This window comes from Musa acuminata, chromosome BXJ2-6 (assembly GCF_036884655.1).
Source record: "Musa acuminata AAA Group cultivar baxijiao chromosome BXJ2-6, Cavendish_Baxijiao_AAA, whole genome shotgun sequence".
In the NCBI taxonomy this organism is placed as follows: domain Eukaryota; kingdom Viridiplantae; phylum Streptophyta; class Magnoliopsida; order Zingiberales; family Musaceae; genus Musa; species Musa acuminata.
Window position 1 is genome coordinate 12,633,934 of NC_088343.1, and position 21,469 is coordinate 12,655,402.

A 21,469-nucleotide genomic window follows, 5' to 3' on the forward strand; every position below is an offset into this window, starting at 1 on the left:
TACCATACGATCGATGGATTTGACATTGTCCAACCCTCACAAACAATGAACCACACCATTGCTATTGGACTGATTTTTATCTGGTTTTCCCTTTTGTGAGCTGGTTTCCTGATAGCATTCACATTACAAAATTGCCTGAACAATGACTCTTTGATATCTAATACATTGTTTTAGATATTGAAGAACCAATCATTCTGATGCCATGTTGTTGACATTGAAATAAGGGTAACATAAATCTCCAGTTCTGAAGACTCTCATCATTATATTGTTAGTTGTTTCATTTATTCTAGTGTAGATTACATAATACAATGTGATCATTATATGTTGAGGGAGATTAAGATATTATAAAGGCCATCCATGAGTTTGGTCCCTTCATGAGGTAGTTCCTGCACAGTCTAGTTATTACTGTTTTATGAGAATTAAAAGAGAGGGACATTAATTCCCACACAGAATACCTGGTCAAACACTTGGGCTCTTGAACCTTTAAAATTATCATCTTAATATATGTTCTGAAGTTGATTTATGCATCATGACTTGCACTAGTGGAGCAGCCAATCCACTAGACAAGCAAATTAGCACCAAACAAACCAATACCTGAACGCACTACTTCTTGCAAGATGGAGAGTCAATTAAACAGTCACAGAGAGACGAGAAGTAGTATTGCAACTTAAACCTGTCACAAACTACTACTCTAACTCCTGTAATTAATACACAGTAAGAGGCACAGTTCTTAGAGGTTCCAATCCTTTTTGTTCTGCATTTTTTTGCAATTTAGTGGTTTTAACTTTGTCTCAGAAAAAGAAAAACACTATTTTATCTTTTGTTTTATAGTTAGAGTTGATGCAACCCTATTTTATCTTTTGTTTTATAGTTAGAGCTGATGCTCCCTCTTCAGAACCAAACATGGGCCAAAAAATCGGAAGACTTTCTACTCTGTGTCAGCTTGATGGTCTACAGTAGTGGATAACTGTAGGGATTATTAGCCCAGGAGTACCCACATGAAACCTTGTCTTGAATTCCATGGTGAAGGTTCCATTGTGGCACTCCTGATGACACACAATAAAGGTCACTAATATCTATAAAGACATCAATTACAGTTTAAATCATAGCTTAAAAGAATTATAAATGACAGAATTTTTGTAGGTTGATAGGTTTAATTGCTACAATGTTGACAAAATCAACACTTAATAAGTATATGTTCTCTAACCTATGGTGTTCCTCTAATTAAATTGAAAGTTGTAGAAAGCCACTTTGCTGACTTCAGCTCTAAGCAGATAATGCATGTTGTTTATAGTTGCTCATCAGCCAATTAGGATGTAATTCTAGAGCTAAATGTAAACCACATCTCTGTAAGTCATACATGTTGGAATTGAATTCTTTATCTAGAACTGAACTTTCATATAGATTATTAGCTCACATCCTTATCAAATGAGTCATTTAGTAATCAAGTGTCCATGTTGTTGATGCTGAAACTTCTCTGACACAGTCTAAACCCTAGAGACATGTTCTTTGAGTTTATCTGCAGATCACAGCAATGAGGGCCAAGAGATGTTATATTCTGATCATGTATTGGACCAACGGAAAATTATATCCAATCAATGTCTGCCAAAGAAAGAAAACCACAGTTGAGGACAAGATGGGTCTGAGCAAAACCAGTGGCTGTAGTGTGTTTGCAGCCACTGATGAAAGCAATCCTCCTATCACATCTTGAACAACTGGGACTGGAATGGGCTGTCACTTGCTATATAAAGGTTTGCTTATAGAATCTTTCTTCCCCAGTATGCATAGGATGAAGTGATAGTTAGGTTCAGACCAATAGAATTTGTGTTCTCTAATCTCTTTGGACCAGTCTCCCATTTTGATCAAATTTTTGACATGATTATAGAAGTGGAATACATATTAAAATGAATCAAATGATGATAGTGTTCCATGTAAAAGACACCATACAGTCACATCTCAAGGGACTTGAATGTGTATCAACTCTTCAAGCTCTCAAAGGGAGCCACATATTTTGGAATGTGCCCCTTGAGCATATCCTCAAGGTGGCCCATGCACAACTCTACCCTGTTCATATATGGCTCCAAGTTGATTGACCTCATCCTCATCATTTACAAGAACATTTCACGTGTTGCAGAAATGCTATGCTTCTCACAGAAATCTCAATCTCAACCTTTTGGATTGCCCCTTCCCTAGCATGGCCCTCCCGAGTCATGAAGTAATAAGATCATATCTAATCTCATGTTAATTTTGAGAGTTAGAAAATCAAGATGTTGTAAGGGGTCCATCCTAGAACAGACACTTCCTTGCGAGTTTCTGTGCTCGTAATGATGAAAACAAATAATGATTTATGTCATGATATATGAGAGAAACATTGATCCCGAAACGAAGGGAGTTTTGATAAGATCATATTTAGTCTCATATTAGTTATGTCTATATCTCCTAGAGTTTGGGGGGCTTATCCTAAGAGGGGATAATTCCTCGGGTGCTTGCACCGGATAAAACCTATCTCTAAGAAGAAGAGTCACATCAGGAAGGTCAGGTAGGACTTGGCAGGTTTTAAAAGGCACTTTAAGACTTTGAGCTGCCAAACTTTGCTTTATCAACAGCACTGCAGAACAGGAGGAATTAGATGGCCTATGCAACATCAAGCATTGTGGTGAGTTTTGAGATATGGGGACTAACAGCAACAACATGAAGTTGTGCTTCAGAAGGTTTTCTCCCAACCTTCATAAATCAAGCGATAATTGGAACATCCATAAGGTAATAATAACCAGAGCACATAAATCAAAGACTTTATTCAAGTATTTTCAGCTGGATTAAGTCCATAAGGCAATAGTAATACCGAATTGAACAAGGTATAGAAAGGTATGACAGTCATACCTTCCGATGAAGACATTTAGGCACAAGATTCATTTGTTTGTAACCAATACTAGAAGACATTAAAGTTATGCAAAACAATCCATATTGACCTAAACAACAGCAAAATTACATTTTAATTACCACAACATAAAGTTTATACATAAGTTGTCTATCGAGATTCTATTGAGAGATTGGATCAAACTACTTGGTTCATCAGTTCCTGCGATTCATACAAACCCTACGACATGTACTCTCTCCAAGTCACTCTGAAATACTAATTCTTGCATGGTCTACTAAAGAAGAAGAAACTGTGATATAGTGCAGCGAGATCACCTGAACATGAGGTTTCTATATTGAGAATCTACTCCACTGCATCTTGCACGATACTTTGATCATATGATCCATTGGCTCATATTATCTTGGTCAGGTCATGACCACTTATTTCAGTAGAACCAGCTGGATCCATCATGCTTCTGCAGTGAACCCCCCATTCCTCTCTGCGATACATCAGAATAATCCATTGCAGGTATGTTTAAGCCAGATCTGAATCTGAAGCCACCACTTAATTCATTGGGTTGGTTGCTGATTTGTTGCCCGAATGGCATCATGTCCTCACGGAGGAAGAACTGTGGTTGCTGAACCAAGCTGCCAACTTGTTCGAAGAGACTGCCACCCGTTCCTGTCTCCTGCCTGAAGAAGTTGTCTTCCATCTGAATTCTGCTCTGGAGAGAATTTGACCCTTCCAACACAGAAACGCTTCCCAAAGTCAAGTTCTTGTTACCATTAACATTGTTGTCGTAGAAACCCATCAACTCATTGATCGACTTTTGTCCATCAGAAGGAATTCCCAAATCAGAGACATGTACAGGATTGAGGCTTGACCCGAGCCGAGTTGCATTAGGTTGAGCATTTGATGACATAGGAACAACCGGGGGCTTGCTCTCATTCACCTGAAAGTTGTCAGATAGCATTGTGAGAGATTGAGGAAATGTGTTCTGATACTTGCAGAGGTACTGGTGTCTGTTTCGAGCATTCCTGTCTGTAAATCCTTGGCGAAAATCATGGTGTGGGCACTTTGCATTATCGCAGGTGTAAACGCGCTGGTTCAGCATCAGTTGTGGCTCAGCAGCAGTTCTCTTTTGGATGAAATCACAGTTGATCTCTTCTTTCAATGGCACGGAGATGACAAACTTCTCGTTCCCCACGGTTGCACTCAGGCTAAAAGTATTTCCATCGGCAGCAGGATTCTGAATTACTGCATCCTCGCTCTTGCCTTCATCAGCACCTTCTATATCATAATCGCTGCAGCTGCTGTTGAAGGAGATGGCACTCCCGGAGGATGGGGGAGGGCAAGTATTCGGGTGCAGCTTCAAATACACATCCTCTTCCTGCTTCACAACAGCAAGCCATGTTGCGATCTCCTTAGCAGTCATCTTGTCTTGAAGGCACTTAGACTGCCTGACTAGCCGACGAATCTTTTCGATATCAGGAGACATATGCTTGATCACCGCAGTCAAGACGCTAACTTTCCAAGCCTTCTTCAGATCATGTGGTTTCTTGTAGGGTGGCGGGCCCTGATCTTTTGGAATACCCAATTCAGGCCACCACTCCTCCCTTCCAGTAGGCCACCACGGTGGTGCAACTCCCTTCTCCAGGGGGAACCTCCGCTGCGGTGGGTCGCAGTGCTGCATAAGAGCTGACAGGAGAGAGCCCAACGTGGTGTCCTGAAGCTCCTGCAAAGAATGAGGGCTCACAGTCCCAGGGATCGCCTCACTACTGGATCCAGGGATGGCATTATCGGCCTGGTACTTGGCTATAGCCGCAGGTCCGTTCCTGTCAAACCTGACCTTCTCCTTCCACCAACCTCTAAGGTTGTCAGAGGCGCCGCTAACCGGTTTGCCCTTCTCTGGAATAATACCATAAACGAATCCCTGAGCTTGGCATACCTCCATCATTTTCAGCATGTACTTAAGGATCCCGTCCTGTGCACGAGACATCTTCTTTCGGCGGGCTTGCTCCTGTGACTGATGCTGCTTTGCCGTGTCCCCTTGCTCCTTGTTTTTGTTCTGTTGTTGTTCCCTCAAACGCTTCAAGCGCATCCGATCCCTCCACATGCGTCGTTCGAGCTCTTCTACGTCGATATCTTCATCACTTTCTTCATCACCAGCCTCAGCAAAGTTTTCGGGAGGAGGATCTACCAGGTCTCCCTCTCCCACTATGCATTCACCCAATGAAGGCTGATGGAGGAGGCTACCATAACTAAGATTCTTCTCATCATTCGAGGCGAAAAGTTGCGCGTAATTAGGACCTCCAGGGTACACCATGCCCTCCATTAATAGCCCCCCCATCATCGCTATCAGCCGAGGCGATCGGATCAGGTCTATGTACTCGGAGTCGAATGGCAGATGCAATATTCACTGCAAGAGCATGAGAAATAAAGTTCAGGCAGCGGTAATCCTCAACCATATCACGCTGTCAGGTGAAATTATTATCTAGAAAATATGTGACATTAAGCAATTTGATGAAAACACATGATGAATTTTCTTAACTTAGCCAAAGAATCTATTCCCGTATCGCCAAAGTTAATATGCATTTATTAAATTCATTACATGGAAATCAAGAATCATCACGTTTTCCACAAGTAACATAAATGAGAAACACGCTCCGCGAGTTCATCTCGGAAGAAATATATTTTGTAGATGGCATTAGTAGTAAGTAGTCTACGACAAGCAACCAACAAAGGTCGTACAAAGAAACAATTCGGTTCGGCATCTCGCCGGGCACATAGAAAGATACAGAACGAGAAAATACTTTCTAAACAGATCTTAAAACACAAAGAATTCTATAAGCTACTCTCTATCCGAAAACGTCAAACGCAGATTAGAACAGCAGCAAGCTTTACAGCCACAGCTCATGATTTATGATCCTCGTAAAAGAATCGGCATCAGATCTGATCCGCCAAATTCTTGATCGGAACAATTGACAATTCCCGATGATCAATTATTACTGTAAATTGAGAATCACTAACACCAACCAATTGCCTTATTTTATGTGGATCAGAGAATGATCAGAAGGCCATGTTTCAAGATCAGAAAAAGGATAAGGCAACCTTTGTCTCCACATAGTGTTGCTAATACTGAACAAGCACATGAACAGTTCCCAATCCAGCATAAAGATTATATTCCATTGTCATACAAATTCAACAAGATGCAGCAAAATCAATCAAAAGATAACATCCCCTTTTACCAAATCTAAGAAAGAAAACATCTATGAAAGACCCAGCAGGAACAGTACAATGAATATAGGAAACATAGACAAATAGATGAACACTTTGTTGCTATCCATAGAACATGTAAAAGGAAGGAAGGAAAACTAACAATATCCCAATCAGTATGAAACGAAAATGGAAGTAAAGTTGGCCACATAAACAAGTATCCAAGTTTCAAATCCATTCCCGAGATCAAACAGAACCAATATGCTCATCAGCTCGGTGGATCTTATCAGATGCAACATGATATAGAGGTGGAGATTTTGTATGCAAGACAGCAGGAAATAACGAAGATGAGAAGAAGCAGAAGAAGAACATGCTCAAACTTCGCTCAGAACTTCTCTTCCTCACTGAGACCCAAAAAGGGACTCTAATTCGTGTCTTTAGATCGAACTAAATCCTTTTTCTGCTTGTGGCGAATGAAGCAAGCACTAAATGGCCGAAAAAATCTGTTTTTTCTCTTGTAGAAAACAAAAAAAAGGAAAAAAAAATGTCAACTTTGAAGGATTTTGTTGAGAGTTTTATCGATTCGTTTCATTATCGCTTTAAGTTTTCAACAGCAACAGAGAGATAGAACGACAAGAAAAGCAGAGAGATCGATGATCTGTAGAAAAAACAGGGGAAGGAAAGGCTTGGAGCAACCAAATCGACGCCAGAATCCTTAAACCACCGATCCACAGAAGGCAGAGAAGAAAGCAAGCAACCCTAGAGACCAAAGCAGAAATCTCAGCTACTCTCGAAAACCGAGAAAAGAAAAGGAAGAGCTGACTACGAGAAAGCCGAAACCAAACAGAGGTAGAAATCAATCGAAAAAGGAGTCGCCTTTACGAGCCAGGAGAACGCAAAATCGGACCTTTTAGCTTCTATCCCCGCTTCTGGTCTCCCCTTACGCCAATATTAGCCCATACTCGCTCATCTCCAACTCCGAGCAAATTTTAGATGGGCAACAGAGATCACAGATTTTTTATTAGAGGAGGCAAGAAGCGGAGCTGGTGCTCTTCCCTTCCGTCGCTTTATAGCCCTTCACTCTTCTTTGCCTCCTGCGTTCTCTCTCTTCCTTTTTCTCTCCGTTTCTCGCCAGTGGAAGGTGGGCTTGTCGGGGTCGCATGTGAAGCGATAGAGGTCGCTGATATCGACGGGAGAGAGAGAGAGAGAACGGGTTAAAAAGAAAGAAGGAAATGCTAAGTGATGTGAGGTTGATTGGATGTGGATAAAAGTTGTCCAGTAGTGGAGACGGAAATCTAAGACGGAGCCAAAAGCCTACAGTGATGGAGTCGACGTTGCTGCAATGCCTGCCTTCCTGGAGTCTTCCCCTGGATTCATTGAATGCCATGGATTGCACTGCCTGCCACTGCTCCAGGAGGGGATCAAAAATGAGGTTGGTGGTAATCATCAGACACCAAAAAGCAATCTTTCTAACTTCATCTTCCGCAGATTTTGTTCATCTTGATACCGGTCTCAGAGTGCCGACAACAGGCTGTTCCAAGAAGGCCCTCCTACATGAACACCTTCCAACAGCTCAAACATGAAAGAAATCCAGAGTTCCGAGTTAAATCCTCCTCTTCTGTTTCAGAACAATGGTTGAAGATAAATTGTCATATCATACTCAGGCTGTGTGTGATGTAGTAACCAACCAAGGAACCATTTTCTTCACATTATTGGACCAGAACTGTACCTCTCTGGTAAACACCCAATTAACTATTCAGATAGATACACATCATCCTATGCTCAAAAGGATGGGAAGAAGTTATTTCTAACCAGTGATACATTACACAAGAAATACCAAAAGATTCTACAAGTTTTATGGATCCTAAATAGTCGCAATGTAAATGTCTTTGCAGGGTATATACACCACTTATTATTTGAGGACTTGTAGTATTCAGTTGAATTTTTGTACCATCCATTCAACATTAAATTTGGACCATATGGAAAGGGGGAAGAGAAAAAGCTGGCCAGTCTTGACTAAGCTTGTGTGGCCTGCCTCATGATGAAGACTTCGATGATAAGAATGGAAGGCATGTGCAATGGGACTCCGTGGCAGCAGGCGACATCAAGACATTGACACCCAAATTGAGGTATTGGACCACTAAAATGCTGCAGTCTTCCCATGTCGACGTACCACAAGCCACAAACAAGAAGGCCAGAGTTGTGAGCAGTAGTAGTAACTCGGTGCCGACTGGGACAAGAGTGTGGATTTAATGCCCTTAAATGAGCTAAGATTGTTGTGTTTTTGCTGCTGCTGCTGTAAGGGAGATGATGATTACATTACATCCTCTGGGGATGATCAACTTGGGAATTTTATTATCTTTTTTCTGTTTATGTTTCTGATTACGTGTTTCATCCACTTTTTTGTGTGGATGAGATGTTCTCTCTCTCTCTCTCTCTCTCTCTCTCTCTCTCTGTGTGTGTGTGCATCTGTGTATCTATCGATACTTTAATGCAGGGCGAAGTAGAGATTTAGGTGTCGGCAGGGGCTAAACATGGGAAATGTTTGAATTGTTGTTTTCTTGTTTACTTTGGATAGCATTTCCAACCAAAACCTGTGTTCATCAAAGAGTTAAAGAGTAAGAAGATGCCAAGAAATTATCATATTAGAGCTTCCCAAAATGAACAAAGCAGTGAATTCTTATTAGTCAGATGCTTACTGGTTCTTGAAGTCGACTCGATCTTGATTACAAGCATGACATTTGGTGGGTGGGGATTCCGTTGGACTCCCTCATCTTGACTAGAATTCTGTTGACACTCCCTCATCTTGATTACAAGCATGACACTTGATTACAAACATCTATGAAACACAGGATCCTGTGGAAAAGCAAATTGTTCCTACTCTTTTGTCTGAATTGGATGGTACAAGTGTAAAGGGTTTGCCATCCATTTCCTTTTGATCAAGGAAAGAAATCTTTGGTGATGAAGCAGCACATACAAAGGAAGAATACATTGTGAGATGAGAGCAAGGATTGTTTAGCATCCTTCAGCAAAGCAAAAAAAATTGAGGCTCTCATCGAATTCTTCTCGAGTAAAGGAACAAAAAAAAAAAAAGATTTTGAATAAGATCAGTGATTTCTTCAGCTTACTCTTGAACTTGATAGATAATATGATGATTAGTTATAAGATCATTGAAGAATTTTATTTGATATACCTCCTACCACCAAAATAGATCTACAATTAGAAATCCAAACTGCAGCAGATGCACATGTTGTTCTGTCCAATCTGCTAGTAGTAGTCCAGCCACCCCCAGTTTGTCATGACAGATAGGAAAACATACAGAGGATGACATGATTTAGATGATTGAATTTTGTATGCCTTTGCACATGATTCTTATTACTAAAAGTATAAGATGATTGAGAGACCCTCAGAATTCAGTCCACATCATTTATCAGTTGCACTTGTCTACAGATGATGATGAATTTCTAGATTCAAACTACAGCAGGTCAAAATGTTCTTGCCTACAAAATATTTCAAGTTGAAATGGCATTTGATTGCAAACCATTAGCCCCAATGCATAGGGAGGATATATCAAGAATGAGCTCTCAAGATGCAGAAGGTGATGTTCTTGCCTGCACCAAGCCTCACCTTACCGGTAATATATCTGAGAAGTTCGGCATCTGATCCAATCATTTTGAGACCTAGCAGATGGCATCTGTCATCTGAACATAAAAAAAGAAATATTGTGATGGAAAAATGCAACAAAATAATATTTTATTCTTCGTTCTCTGAAGCCTGTAGGATGGAGCTGAACACATTGCAGACATGATGAAATAAATATCAGGGATCAAGCCATGTGCAACTAAAAAAGAATGTCTTAGAGAAACTAAAAGAAATGTCTTCCTGCAGTGCTGCACCCTGATCATGGCAATGCACCAAAGATGTTAATTAATTGCAGTGCATTAAAATTTTATGAGTTACCTTTTTATTGCTTCATGGAGGGAATTCAGTTCTATGATTGATTTTTGTTTAGTTTCTATGTAACAAAACTATTACAATCACAAGTTTCCCTAAACCAAACTTACATTTAAAGGTCCAAAAGACCAGTCTCATCGACCATTTGATTTTGTGCTGAAGGTTAAAGAGAAAAATTCTAAGCTAGTTTTACGGTATCGGCGTCTTGACACAGGTAGCCTTGTCTGTTCAGTGAAGATCAAGGATCATCCATAGCTCTCTCCTAAGTTTCTTCTGATACAAAACTCTGAAGTTGTTTGAAGAAATGGTTTAATATCACTTGCTAAATCTGGAGGTTCTTGGGCTTTGAAATAATGATTTAATTGGAACCTTTTCTAATGCTTCACTTGTGCATTCCATAAGTATTCATGGTTGGAGTCGAAAGGATGATACTAACTTGCTTTGGTTGACAACAACTCTTCATCAGATAATGTTGACAGTTGATTAGCATACACATCAAAGATTGCTAATTGCAATCACACAACTTGCTTATAGTTTAATTCCAAATAAAATGAATTTTTAGCTTCAAAGCAGAAATCAAACTAATCTAGTGTTGAAAAATTCGTCCTGAACTCGTATGGCAGAAACAAAAGATGGTGTGATTGTTTTCGGTCAACCAAATCAAATTTTAGATGCAATTTAGTCAATCTAAACGATCTGTTCAGAGTCGACTAAAATAGAAGGCCAACTCAAATTCTGCTCAAGATAAACCACAATCTTTTTAGCAGAATTTTGATGCCACGTTCAGGATCAAGTAGATAAAAAGGACTCATCATTTGGTCCCTGTGAAAGATCAGGAAGAACGATGTATGGTTTAGATGAAGTCATTAAGCTATAAAAGGTAAAAGCCAAAAGATCGTGTCAAAGTATACCGGTAATGCCTAAACTTATGCATTCTGAATCAAGAAGGAATCTAATGAAGAAAGTGAAGTGGATTGATGTACTCCACAATTATGCAACAGGCAGTATGGACATGTAGTTAAATAGACTTAAAGAACAAAGTAAATCACCACCGAGAGGAAAAATCATGACTTTCTGAAAGCAAGAACAGTTAACATGCAAATCCACTATAATAGTCATAAACCAAGTTGATACAAACTCCGTTCTTATCGTGTTCTCACATAAGAGGGTTTAGTCGAAGACAATCAGGTTGATGTGAGTTATCATGCGATTAAACACACGAATCTCTGAATCAATATATGCATGTCACAATAGCATTTCTGTGAGATGATCAGCAATATATTCCTAAGGTTGTTCTCCATGTCATTCAACTGAAGCAGTATGAAGGCTAGGTAGCCTTGAATGATAACAAGGAGCACTCCAAGAGAATGACAGCAAGGTGAGCTTCGTTTGATGCTTGCCAAACGGAAGAAACAAAGCATAGTGGATGTGTGATGTGTGTCTCCAGATTCTAGTTCATCTCTTTGGCTCACTGCCCCAGAGACCTCATAGTACTCTTTAAACTTTTATGGCACATGCCATAGAACCTGAGAAGATGCAATTTAAGATATTCGAGGAACAAAGACATGTGGGAGATTGTGAGAGAGAGGATTAAACTAAACAGGAGATGTATAAAGGGTTGATCAGGTTGATGCTCATTAGATCTCTCAAGATTTGGTTGTATCCCTGTTCCCTCGGTCCATTGCATTGTCTCGAAGCTTGGTGATGCCGGCAATGATATTTAATACAGGAAGCAAATGGCTCAGGAGAGCATGGGAAGCAAAACCAAACATGTCCATGTTCACACCCCTGTTTGGCTGTATTTTTTGGGCTCCTCCCTAATTGACTGTCATGCGTTCGTATTATCTTAACTTTAGGGAACATTTGCACTATGACTCGGTTAAGATGAGCTCTGTGGGGCTCTCTCTTGCAGAATCACAGGACAAGGGGTTGGCCATTAGTCAGAACATATTATGTTGTTGTTGTTGAGTCTTCTTTTCCTTGGTGTCGAGTGCCCACCAAAGAAAAGGTATATTGCCACTGATACTTCTTTTCTTTGCTCCCATATTGCTGCAGCTACTCTTCGTTGCCACTTTGGTGGTGACCCTATTGTTTTGCTTTCCTCTACCACCATGGATCAGAACAACTAAGAAAAATGGAACTCTCTAAGACAAATTACATTTGTGCATATTGATGTAACTTTGGAGCCACCCTCGTTACTGTCAAGATGATTCATGTCAGCACACGTTATTGGATTAACGACCGTAACTTGTTCACATAGCAACATACGATCGATTCTTATAGTAAGCAAATGGCTCTCCTCAGGCTGACACGATTTATTTGGTGCATACATGGCAAGCGTTGGCTTGGATTATAAAGGTTCAATGAAAACACGGATGCTCAGAAAAGGGAGCAGATACCTTGCAGGCTATGTTGCCGGAAAGCCAATCAAGTCCCTCGTACAAACCCTCAAACCCTCACCAGATGTTGCGCAAGTGCTCTGTATATACCTGCGCATAATAAGTCCAGAAATCCTCATCTCCTTCTTCGCAAACAGGCGGCTAAAGAGTTTTGCAAAGGTAAAGCCCCATCGTTTTCGTTTTCTTCGCTTTCAGAAGCGAACCGTACACCCACGGATCTAAGCAAGAACACGAATGGGGCGTTGGATTTGGCCAAGAAATCAAGTTCAAGATATTAAAGAGGGGCAAAATACTACAAGGTCTACACAAATAGGTTCCGATCCGAAATCAACAATGAGAAAAGAGAGACAGGCCAACCGATCGATCAAGAATCTCCAATCTTCTGAGCCAACAACCAAGAAATAGAGGAGGGAGTTGTGGCTACCTGAGATCTCGAAGGCCAGATGGCGGAGGAGGCGAGTATCGAGAGGGGTCTCCGCTTCCGCTCCTCCTCGGCATGGAGGGGAGAAAAGGTCGGAGTAGAGAATAGGAATAAACATGGCTAGAGAGGACAAAGAGATAATTAACTAAAACAGAATCTCCCGACTTAGAGGACGATTCGAGGGATGAAGGAAATCGGCAGGGACTGCGCTCGATGTAGGCCACATCCTCCAGTCATGTACTCAGTCGGGGCAAACGTTATCTAACAGACTGTTACAAGTAATTATCGGTTGTTGCAGTCAAATAATTCGGTTACAAGTAAACCCCTCGTCTAACAGACAGTTTTGTGTTAAATTTGACTCAAATTATCAAATGATTTAAGTTAATCCTCAGACCAAGTGTCAGATTTATTCTCATAAACACAGATCCATACTACCGGCCAAAAGATAAATCATCTGAAATGGTCCAAAGACATCAACTCCTACTTGGGACACTGATGAACACATTTTATGCATGAAAATTCCAGAAAACTGATAATTTCTCACAGGCTACAGTACCACACCAAGTTTCTAATACATGCAACTCAGCACCGTATGATATCAAAACAAAACAATTGACACACGTACATATGTAGGTCATCATAATCTTTATATGATGTAATACTTGCTTGAATGATGCTGGAAGAATTGTCTTTTGAGATCATTAGATAACACGAATGAGAACACATCAATAAATTTCATGAATAGAAAACAAAAAAGAATATCGACCAGTTAGTTTCTATATGAATTCCTCAACACCAGTTCAAAGGTTGCCTTACCAGTTAGGTTAGTAGGCACAAATACCACAACCACAATTATTCTTTTGAACCCTCAGACATCCAACTTGTGCTGGTTATGAGCACAAGAAAGTGGGCGTGTAACGAACTGGCAACTGAACAATCATATATCAAGTCCTGTTTCATCCTCACAAATTTGGATTCAATCATATCTTTTGAAATAATTATCTCACTGCCGACAGCCAAGTTTGATAAATAGCATTAATCAAGAACGAACAGATCAGTCATATATCTCATCATCCCCACATAATGACTAACCATGCATATTAAAGAACACATTTTTCCCTTTTACCTTGACGCATGCATCATCTCTATCACCAACTTGAGAATGACCAAGCAATTTACATAACCTGCATGTTTCACGCACTGTAGAAAATTCTTGCTGTAAAGGAATTCCCCATTATGTTATAAACATTTTCAGTAAATAATAATTAGCCATTAATACTAGTTTCAAAAGGAAAAGTGAACATTTGTTTTATGCCACCGCAAATTTCAAACTGTGGCATGGCCCATAGAAGATCAACTCCCAACAACAACCAATACTCCAATGATGCCACAAATCGACCAACAGCCTCATCTAATCTTGGGAAAATCTGGTTTAATTTCTAACAAATGGGGTTAAAGATGAAAGACAGCACCCTAGAAGAGTAAATAATTTCAGGCGGGTTTGCATATCTTATAGCTAAAGCATAGATATACCACAAAAAATCATCCTTCAAAAACTTCTTCAAATGTCATTACGAAAAGAGCTAAACAACTGAGACAAAATCCTCAGCAATCAATCAATTCCATAATTACCTACAAACAATCAATCAATTAGCTTCATAAGACCTTATGCATTTAGTTTCACCTAAAGATAGAGCATTCCAAAATACCACTGCAAATCTTCTATCTACATTTTGGAACCAAGACTTCCAAATTTATGTCTTTAAAGGGTGATCCAGTGCTTAATTTAGAAATCACTAAAAGAGCATTAAAAATGATCTTAGTGTTCTGACTGATTCTGAAAATCATTAAACACATTTCCACTAAAAACTTCAGTTATTTTCAAAGGAGAAATAACGTCAAATTGATATGATGGACATGTCTAACATCTACAGAAACATCACAAGCACCAAATATTATTTCCATAGGTTCTCCAAAAGGGAGAAATTTTTCTAAACAATAAAAAAAATAACAACAAAATCAAACTATTTTTTTTTTCTGTCAACACATGCTATCTAACTGTTAGATATTTTTTACTGGGTCATATCTTTTTAAATACCCAAAAAATGATTCAAATAACCTTCAGCCATTTCATCCTACTCCTTGACTCCCAGCTGAATTTTGTTAAACTTAGTGATCTACAAAGACTAATGTTCATAATTACAAAAAAGTGACAGCAATGAAAACTTTAAACCACTTGATGTTCTAGCTTCATACCTCATGCTGTGATAATAAATGCTTATCTCTGTAGAATCCAAATCAGAGGGACCACATCAAGCTACATTGTAATTTCCACAAAGATGGAATACTTTGAAAGTTCAGTAGCTATAAACTGGTGGTCAAACAATTTGGTTCAAGGGCTCCTCAAAAGAAAGAAAAAGCAGAGATTCCAAATAGAACAGTATAGATGGGATTAAGAAGTCATTGCAGCATTAGATAACACCATCTCAAACGAGACAAACATGTGAATTTAAGGATCCATTCAGTGACATATGATACATCACAGGAATATTGCCCTAAACAAACAATCAAAACAGATTTAAATGATGTTAATTTGACCAGTGTTGACCCTAAAACAAAGCTCAAATGTGGGAAAAATTCCATATAACCATCTCCACATAGTTACAAAGTAAGGGCTTTCGCTAGCATTGCTGCAGCCCAGGAATTTGTTGAAATTAAAGGAGAGCTATTCAGCTAGAATAGATGCACCTTAGATTAATAAACAGCAATAGCAAAATATAAAAACTCTCGGTTTAACCAAAGATATTGCCCTAAACAGAGCTCAGTGGCAGGAAAAAGAATCATGTATGCAACCCAAAATGGCTGACACGTTAAGGCTTGCTGATCATTGTTATGTTATGGAAATGAAGTGTTTCAGTAGATCAAACAGAAAGAGAACTGAGAAGGGAGACAGAGAGGAACAGAGATGAGATGAGAAGGAATACTGGTCCAGGGCAAAGACAAAATTACTTCCATCATGTAAAACAGTTTTACCACATATGAAACAAAGCCAACCACAAGTATTTAGTATTGGATATACCAAGATTCTCAATGTCTTAGATCAGGATATCTGTAACTCGAATCAAATATATCAACATCCTGCTATCCCTTACAAGGACCAGCTGCCTTTCAAGCCCTAAAACATTTTCAATCCAGTTAAAATACATCTATATCAATCACAATTGATGGATCATGTTGAGAAACTAATAACAGCAATGTATGTTGGCCACTAGTGCACACTTCTAAAGGTTCCTAGATGGACTCAAATAATGAATCCATGAAATGATTTACCTGATCAATATTAACCATTGAAGCAGAACCATAAAAACAACAGTTTTAACATGACCAAACCCACCCAATCAGAACACTAGATTATACAGCGTGCAAATTGCACAGGGAGCAAACCAAAGCGTTGAGACTTCTCCATACCATCCAATCCAGTTTCAGGTGTCTAATAACTGGGTGCATCAATATACCAACAAGTGCAATAAAGGTATCACTAAATCAAATAAAAGAAAGGCCTCACATGAAAGAGATGAAGTGATGGAAAGCTTAATCATGAATCAATTAGCAAACACATCAAAATTGGGACTTAGAACAAAACTGAACCTGAACAAGCATTACAAACCACAACATTTGAACTATTTCACCATAAAATAACCAGCATTTTCAAAATACAAAAGTAGGTTTCAAACGTTTCATACTCACATTTTGCAAAACATGCATATAATAATAATAAAAAAAACCAACACCATCAACTTAAAATCAACTTTTTAAGAAAATTACATACAGAAACCAAGCCAAATAAATAAAATGCTAATGGTATCTTACCAATTAAAATAAATACCTGTAACTAGAAAAAATTAATAATATAGTCAACAAATCAGAAAAAACAGTTTAATAAACTAGAAAGGTCAATAATCTTTAAATCCGCAAGGTTCTTTTACAATTTAGCAACAAGTCATTTATAGGGCTTTAAGAAGCAAATATAGTAGCTCAAAATATTGCATAAGTGGAAAGGATAAAAGAAATTTAAGTATCACAAGGTGGTTCCAAAAACTTTAGTTTAAAATTCATTGCAAACTACAGAAAAGATGCATTTCATTGAGCGCAGAAGCAGGAACTCCAGAAGGATCATCTGCCCAGAACAAAATAGATTTATGCACCTACAAAGGATCTGCAATATAAGGAAGTGTGAAATTATAAAAAACCAAGCTTCGAACTAAAGAACTGTGCATGAAAAAAATTACTGCCAAGAAAACTTATCCATTCAAATCCACAATTAATGGATGGAAGTTACAAAAGGCAATAACAATTTGATAAAAAGGCTGTATAAGATAAAAATGAAATAATCAAATGGAACCTGATAGAATCAAAATTGAACAAGAAAATCCAAACAATATGATAGCTAATGTAGGAAGCTTGGCAATAAGTATTTTGTATAAGGGAAAAAGATGAAAGAGGATATGACTTCAAACTATTGATGCAACTGGATATGCAAATCATGCAATTAACCAGTTTTGATGCCAACTGTGAAAGACAATAAAGTTTCCAAATATGCATAAAAACTAGAAAACCAAAGGTTGTCAAGATGGTTGGCATCTTACATTTTCTAATTACTTGTCAAACAGACAACAAAAATTTAGCCTCAAAAGATTTTGGAAAGCTAGAATCAGCTGTGTTTTTTCTACCAGAAAATAATTCTAGATGAAAGCAGATAATCGGGAAAGAAAACAAATGCAAGACATTTGATGCTGAGAAATGCCAAATGTCAACTGAAGCTTTGACTAATATTACTCATAAAACTTGCTAGACCACACCATTCCACTAACGAGTTCACAATCAAAGCACAGAGACAATAGTACATGTTCACGACAAAAGAGCATATTGAAGACATTATTGCAAATTAAAATTCTTTTAACATCCAATCAATCAGTTACTTAACACCTCATCAACATTTTGCTAGGCATTCATCACAGAGATAACCTAGTAATATTTCTATGTTACAAATGCAATTAGTTGGAATGTTGAATGCTTGAGATTTGAAGGTTAACAGTAAACAAATGATCAATATTAAAGAAGAAAGAAATTGTTCAAACTAAGTTATTTATTTGAAGCAAATTAGAGTAAAGAATTCTTATAATTATTTGCCCCGATGTATCTGCTGTGTATTCCATGATGGCACTAGTATAGTATCATATCATCCAAATTCTGTCGAACTTACACAAGCATTTCAAGTGATAAAAATTTTCAAACCACCCACTGCAATACATTTAAAAAGTTACTGTATGATCCTATAAAAATATTGTTTAACTTTGACATGTCCATAACAAGCAAGTGAATTGAACTTGTTACTCCTTTTTCGCTTCTTCAAATATTCTACTTCGTTTTGTAAATCAAAGCTCTTTAATGGGATAGATATCACATTATTCATTTAAAAGTAAAAGAAGACACAATGTAATTGTTCAAAGAAAAACAAATTGAAGCAGATGGATGCATAACAATCAGAAGCAACTCTGTTTTCAGAGGAAATGGAAATGAAGAGAGGGGAAAAGAGAACCAATGCAGGATATATAGAGAACGATGGTGTGTATTCTTGCATGGAAATTTTCACAGAGAACACTTTTCACTTAAAAGACCTCCTTTCTGGTGCTTCCTTGACAGAGTAATCAACCTTTTATAGCTTAATTATTTAATTCTCCTGATTTTTTTATTTTTTTCCAAATAACATTTTCAATATATTACATGATTGAAAATATAAGGTTACATGCAACAATACATATAAATAGTAGTCATAACAAGATCTAAAATATTCTCTATATCTTTATTGTAGATATTTTTATCTTTTTTATAATTTTATAATGATTAATATCTATCAATTCTCAGTTCAAAATTTTTTTACAACCGACGTGATTGTATCGTCATCAGCCAATACTGATACTGATTAATAAAGGTCATATTGCCACCTTTATAAACGTCTAGACACATAGTTCGTTCCTATACGACCACGAATTAGTTCGTAGACCAATCCTAAAAATAAAATTATCTTGACCAATCGGGAAAGAACTTCCTATTGAAGTAGAAGATAGCCATGACGAGAAACAGCAGCAAATAGATAGATAGGACAACTCTTCTGAACTTTTTACACTATATCATTATGTATATGTATATTGATGTTTAAAAAAATTGAAAGAAATGTAGCGGATGATAAAAAAATCATAACGGTAAGACATCTAAAATTGCTTCTAACTGTGATTCAAGTAAATGAGATGGAATTGTCAAAAATTGGAGTTAGCTAAACATTATACCTGCACTTAACTAACGACCCAGGTAAGGGCCTAGGCCACCCATTTGCCCAAATCCTGTTTGGTTCCTTCCAGCGCCTCCCTGTCCAATCGAAGCATTCCCATATCCACCCTGCGTATGTGCCTGTGAGCCATATCCTCCGATCACCCCCGTATTAATGTTTCCCCCAAGGCCACCACCATAACCACTGTTCAATCCATGCCCAGAGCTGTTTGCCAATGATCCAGGAACTCCCTGGTTCACGACTGATCCTGCCACAAGGTTCGTCAAGCCCAAACCAGCTCCTTGAGACGCAAGGAATGCAGTCAGAGCCTGCCCCAATGCAGGATTCAACCCTGCTGCTGCAGCCACTGCAGCAGCAGCTGGTTGAGAAGCCTGGTTGAAACCCAATCCACTCGCTGAAGGGGCCATCAGGTGCCCAGCACCTGAGGCACTAGACAGATGACTCCCGACACCTCCCAAATACCCGGGCTTGTCAGTCCTCGAAAAGTGTGAACCAAGCAGTCCACCAGCAACCTGATGCAAGCTACCATGGTGAGCCGCTGTAGCCTGAAACTGGAACCCCAGCTTGTTTGGCTTCGGTCCATCGATTGCCTTCTGGCAATGCAGAATGTGACCATCGAAATTCTTGTGGGGCTCCTCCAATGCTTTCTTTGCACTCTCAATCGTCTTGTAAACAAATAAAGCAAACCCCTTGGGCTTCCCGGTCAGCTTATCCAACCCTAGTGGCCCCTCCTCGATCTCCCCAAACTTGGCAAAGAACTGTAACAGCTTCTGGGGATCGATCTCCGCCCCAACGTTGCTGACAAAAATCTTCCTCTGGGTGTACTCCGACACCGGCGGTGCTGGTGGTGGCACAGGACCAGCGGACGCGAGCTGGCACGCGGTCACGCGGTTGCCGATCTTCTTCTGAGGCTGCTCGAGGGCGCGGCGGGCGCCGGCACGGTGCTTAAAGAGGATGAAGCCATAACCCTTGGACTTGCCGGTCGCCTTGTCCATGACCGCGTTGCAGTCCTCGATCTCGCCATATTGGCGAAAGGCGGCGGTGAGCGTCTCTGCGTTGGTGTCCCAACCGAGGCCATGGACGAAAATCTTGCGGTGGGCAGGGTCCAGGTCGGCGATGCGGTGGATCTCCGCCAGCACGTCCGGGTGCCTCACAGCGGCGTCGCGAAGGAGCTCGACCAGGTGGTCCCTGGGGAATGGCTCGAGGAGCTTCTGGATCGAGGTCGGATCGTTCTCCACCACCTCCTCCGCGTCGTTGCCGACACCGACGCCCCCGGCGGAGGCGCCACCAAGGTCTTCAGAGGCCGCGTCGGATTGGGCGTTCTCATGGACCGGAGGGTTCGCATCGGCTCCGGTCGGGGTTCGTTCCTCCTGGGACTCATCGATCGGGACATCCGGGCCGGACTCTTCTTGGACGGGCTCCTCCTTGGGTTCTACGACGGGCGCGGGCGCTTTGACGGCAGAGGAAGGCGTGAGCTTTCGCTTCTTGGCCATGGCAGCAGAGTCGACGACGGCAAGCCCTCTAGGGTTAGGGTTTGGCGCGGCAACACGACAATATAATATAATGGATAAAGGTCAACATCGTCACGTGGCGCAGGGTAATGTGGTTCGGAACAGAGTTCATCGAACGGCCAGAATTCGATCATTACTAGGCTCAACTCCTGTCTAATTAGGGGGGCTGTCGAACCGGCCTTTGCGTGGACACGGTTCGGCCCAACAGCTGACGAAGTCCCGCTCATTCATATCGTAGTCCCATTTAGTTATAATAGTATGTTCGCTGTTGTGTTGACTCGTATTAAAGACAATGGTCAAAGGTTGACCATTATTTGTTGAAATCCTAACATTCATAACCATCATAACTTGTGGCCCTTCGACTCTCTCTCTCTCTCTCTCTCTCTCTCTCTCTCTCTCTCAGGAACACAAAAAAACAGAAAAATGGACTTGAAATTAACATAAAGAAACAGCAATATTGTTCCAATTTAAAATTCTTTTTTTTTCTATTCTGATGTTGTCTCAATTTATGACATTTATGGAAATGTTAATTCATTGACGCATGTTCTTGTGCATTCAAAATGGACAGCAGTAAATGGAACTCACAGATTATGAAGCTAAGACAGGTTCTTCAGTCGCTTTGATGGTGTAAGCTCCTTCGACCATCTCCTCAGTCATCGATCGAACTTCTCTATCGGTCATTGGATGGAATTGTTCGACGCATGATGACGACGAGCGGGTGTCTTCGACACAAGCACTCTGGTCTGGTGACCTTTTCATCTT

At 39.8% G+C, this 21,469-nt stretch overlaps 2 protein-coding genes across 9 annotated transcripts; both read right to left on the bottom strand.

Annotated features, from left to right (window-relative positions):
• Nucleotides 1-2,964: 2,964 nt before the first annotated feature.
• On the bottom strand, nucleotides 2,965-7,213 carry LOC135614932 (protein ETHYLENE-INSENSITIVE 3-like 1a). The gene is made up of 2 exons (XM_065112819.1): nucleotides 6,981-7,213; nucleotides 2,965-5,276 (listed from the first exon to the last, which is right to left on the bottom strand). The coding sequence occupies exon 2, from the start codon at nucleotides 5,208-5,210 to the stop codon at nucleotides 3,303-3,305; it is 1,908 nt and encodes a 635-aa protein (XP_064968891.1). The 5' UTR covers nucleotides 5,211-5,276; nucleotides 6,981-7,213; the 3' UTR covers nucleotides 2,965-3,302.
• A 2,261-nt stretch (nucleotides 7,214-9,474) lies between these two features.
• Nucleotides 9,475-20,762, bottom strand: LOC103987939 (RNA-binding protein P). Of its 8 annotated transcripts, none has more exons than XR_010487784.1 (4): nucleotides 19,195-20,742; nucleotides 12,851-14,031; nucleotides 12,427-12,644; nucleotides 9,475-9,774 (listed from the first exon to the last, which is right to left on the bottom strand). XR_010487784.1 is itself a non-coding variant. In XM_065112821.1 (2 exons), the coding sequence occupies exon 1, from the start codon at nucleotides 20,687-20,689 to the stop codon at nucleotides 19,205-19,207; it is 1,485 nt and encodes a 494-aa protein (XP_064968893.1). In that variant the 5' UTR covers nucleotides 20,690-20,742; the 3' UTR covers nucleotides 9,475-9,774; nucleotides 19,195-19,204. The 8 variants fall into 8 exon arrangements, 4 of the variants coding, with proteins under 4 accessions (XP_064968893.1, XP_018683537.2, XP_009404689.2 ...); XR_010487785.1 differs by having other exon boundaries at nucleotides 12,427-12,516; nucleotides 12,851-14,047; XR_010487783.1 differs by having other exon boundaries at nucleotides 12,851-14,047.
• Between the last annotated feature and the right edge of the window lie 707 nt (nucleotides 20,763-21,469).

Excerpts from the sequence above, each read along its gene's own strand:
- LOC135614932 (XM_065112819.1), bottom strand. The coding sequence starts at position 5,210 with ATGATGGGGGGGCTATTAATGGAGGGCATGGTGTACCCTGGAGGTCCT.
- LOC103987939 (XM_065112821.1), bottom strand. The coding sequence starts at position 20,689 with ATGGCCAAGAAGCGAAAGCTCACGCCTTCCTCTGCCGTCAAAGCGCCC.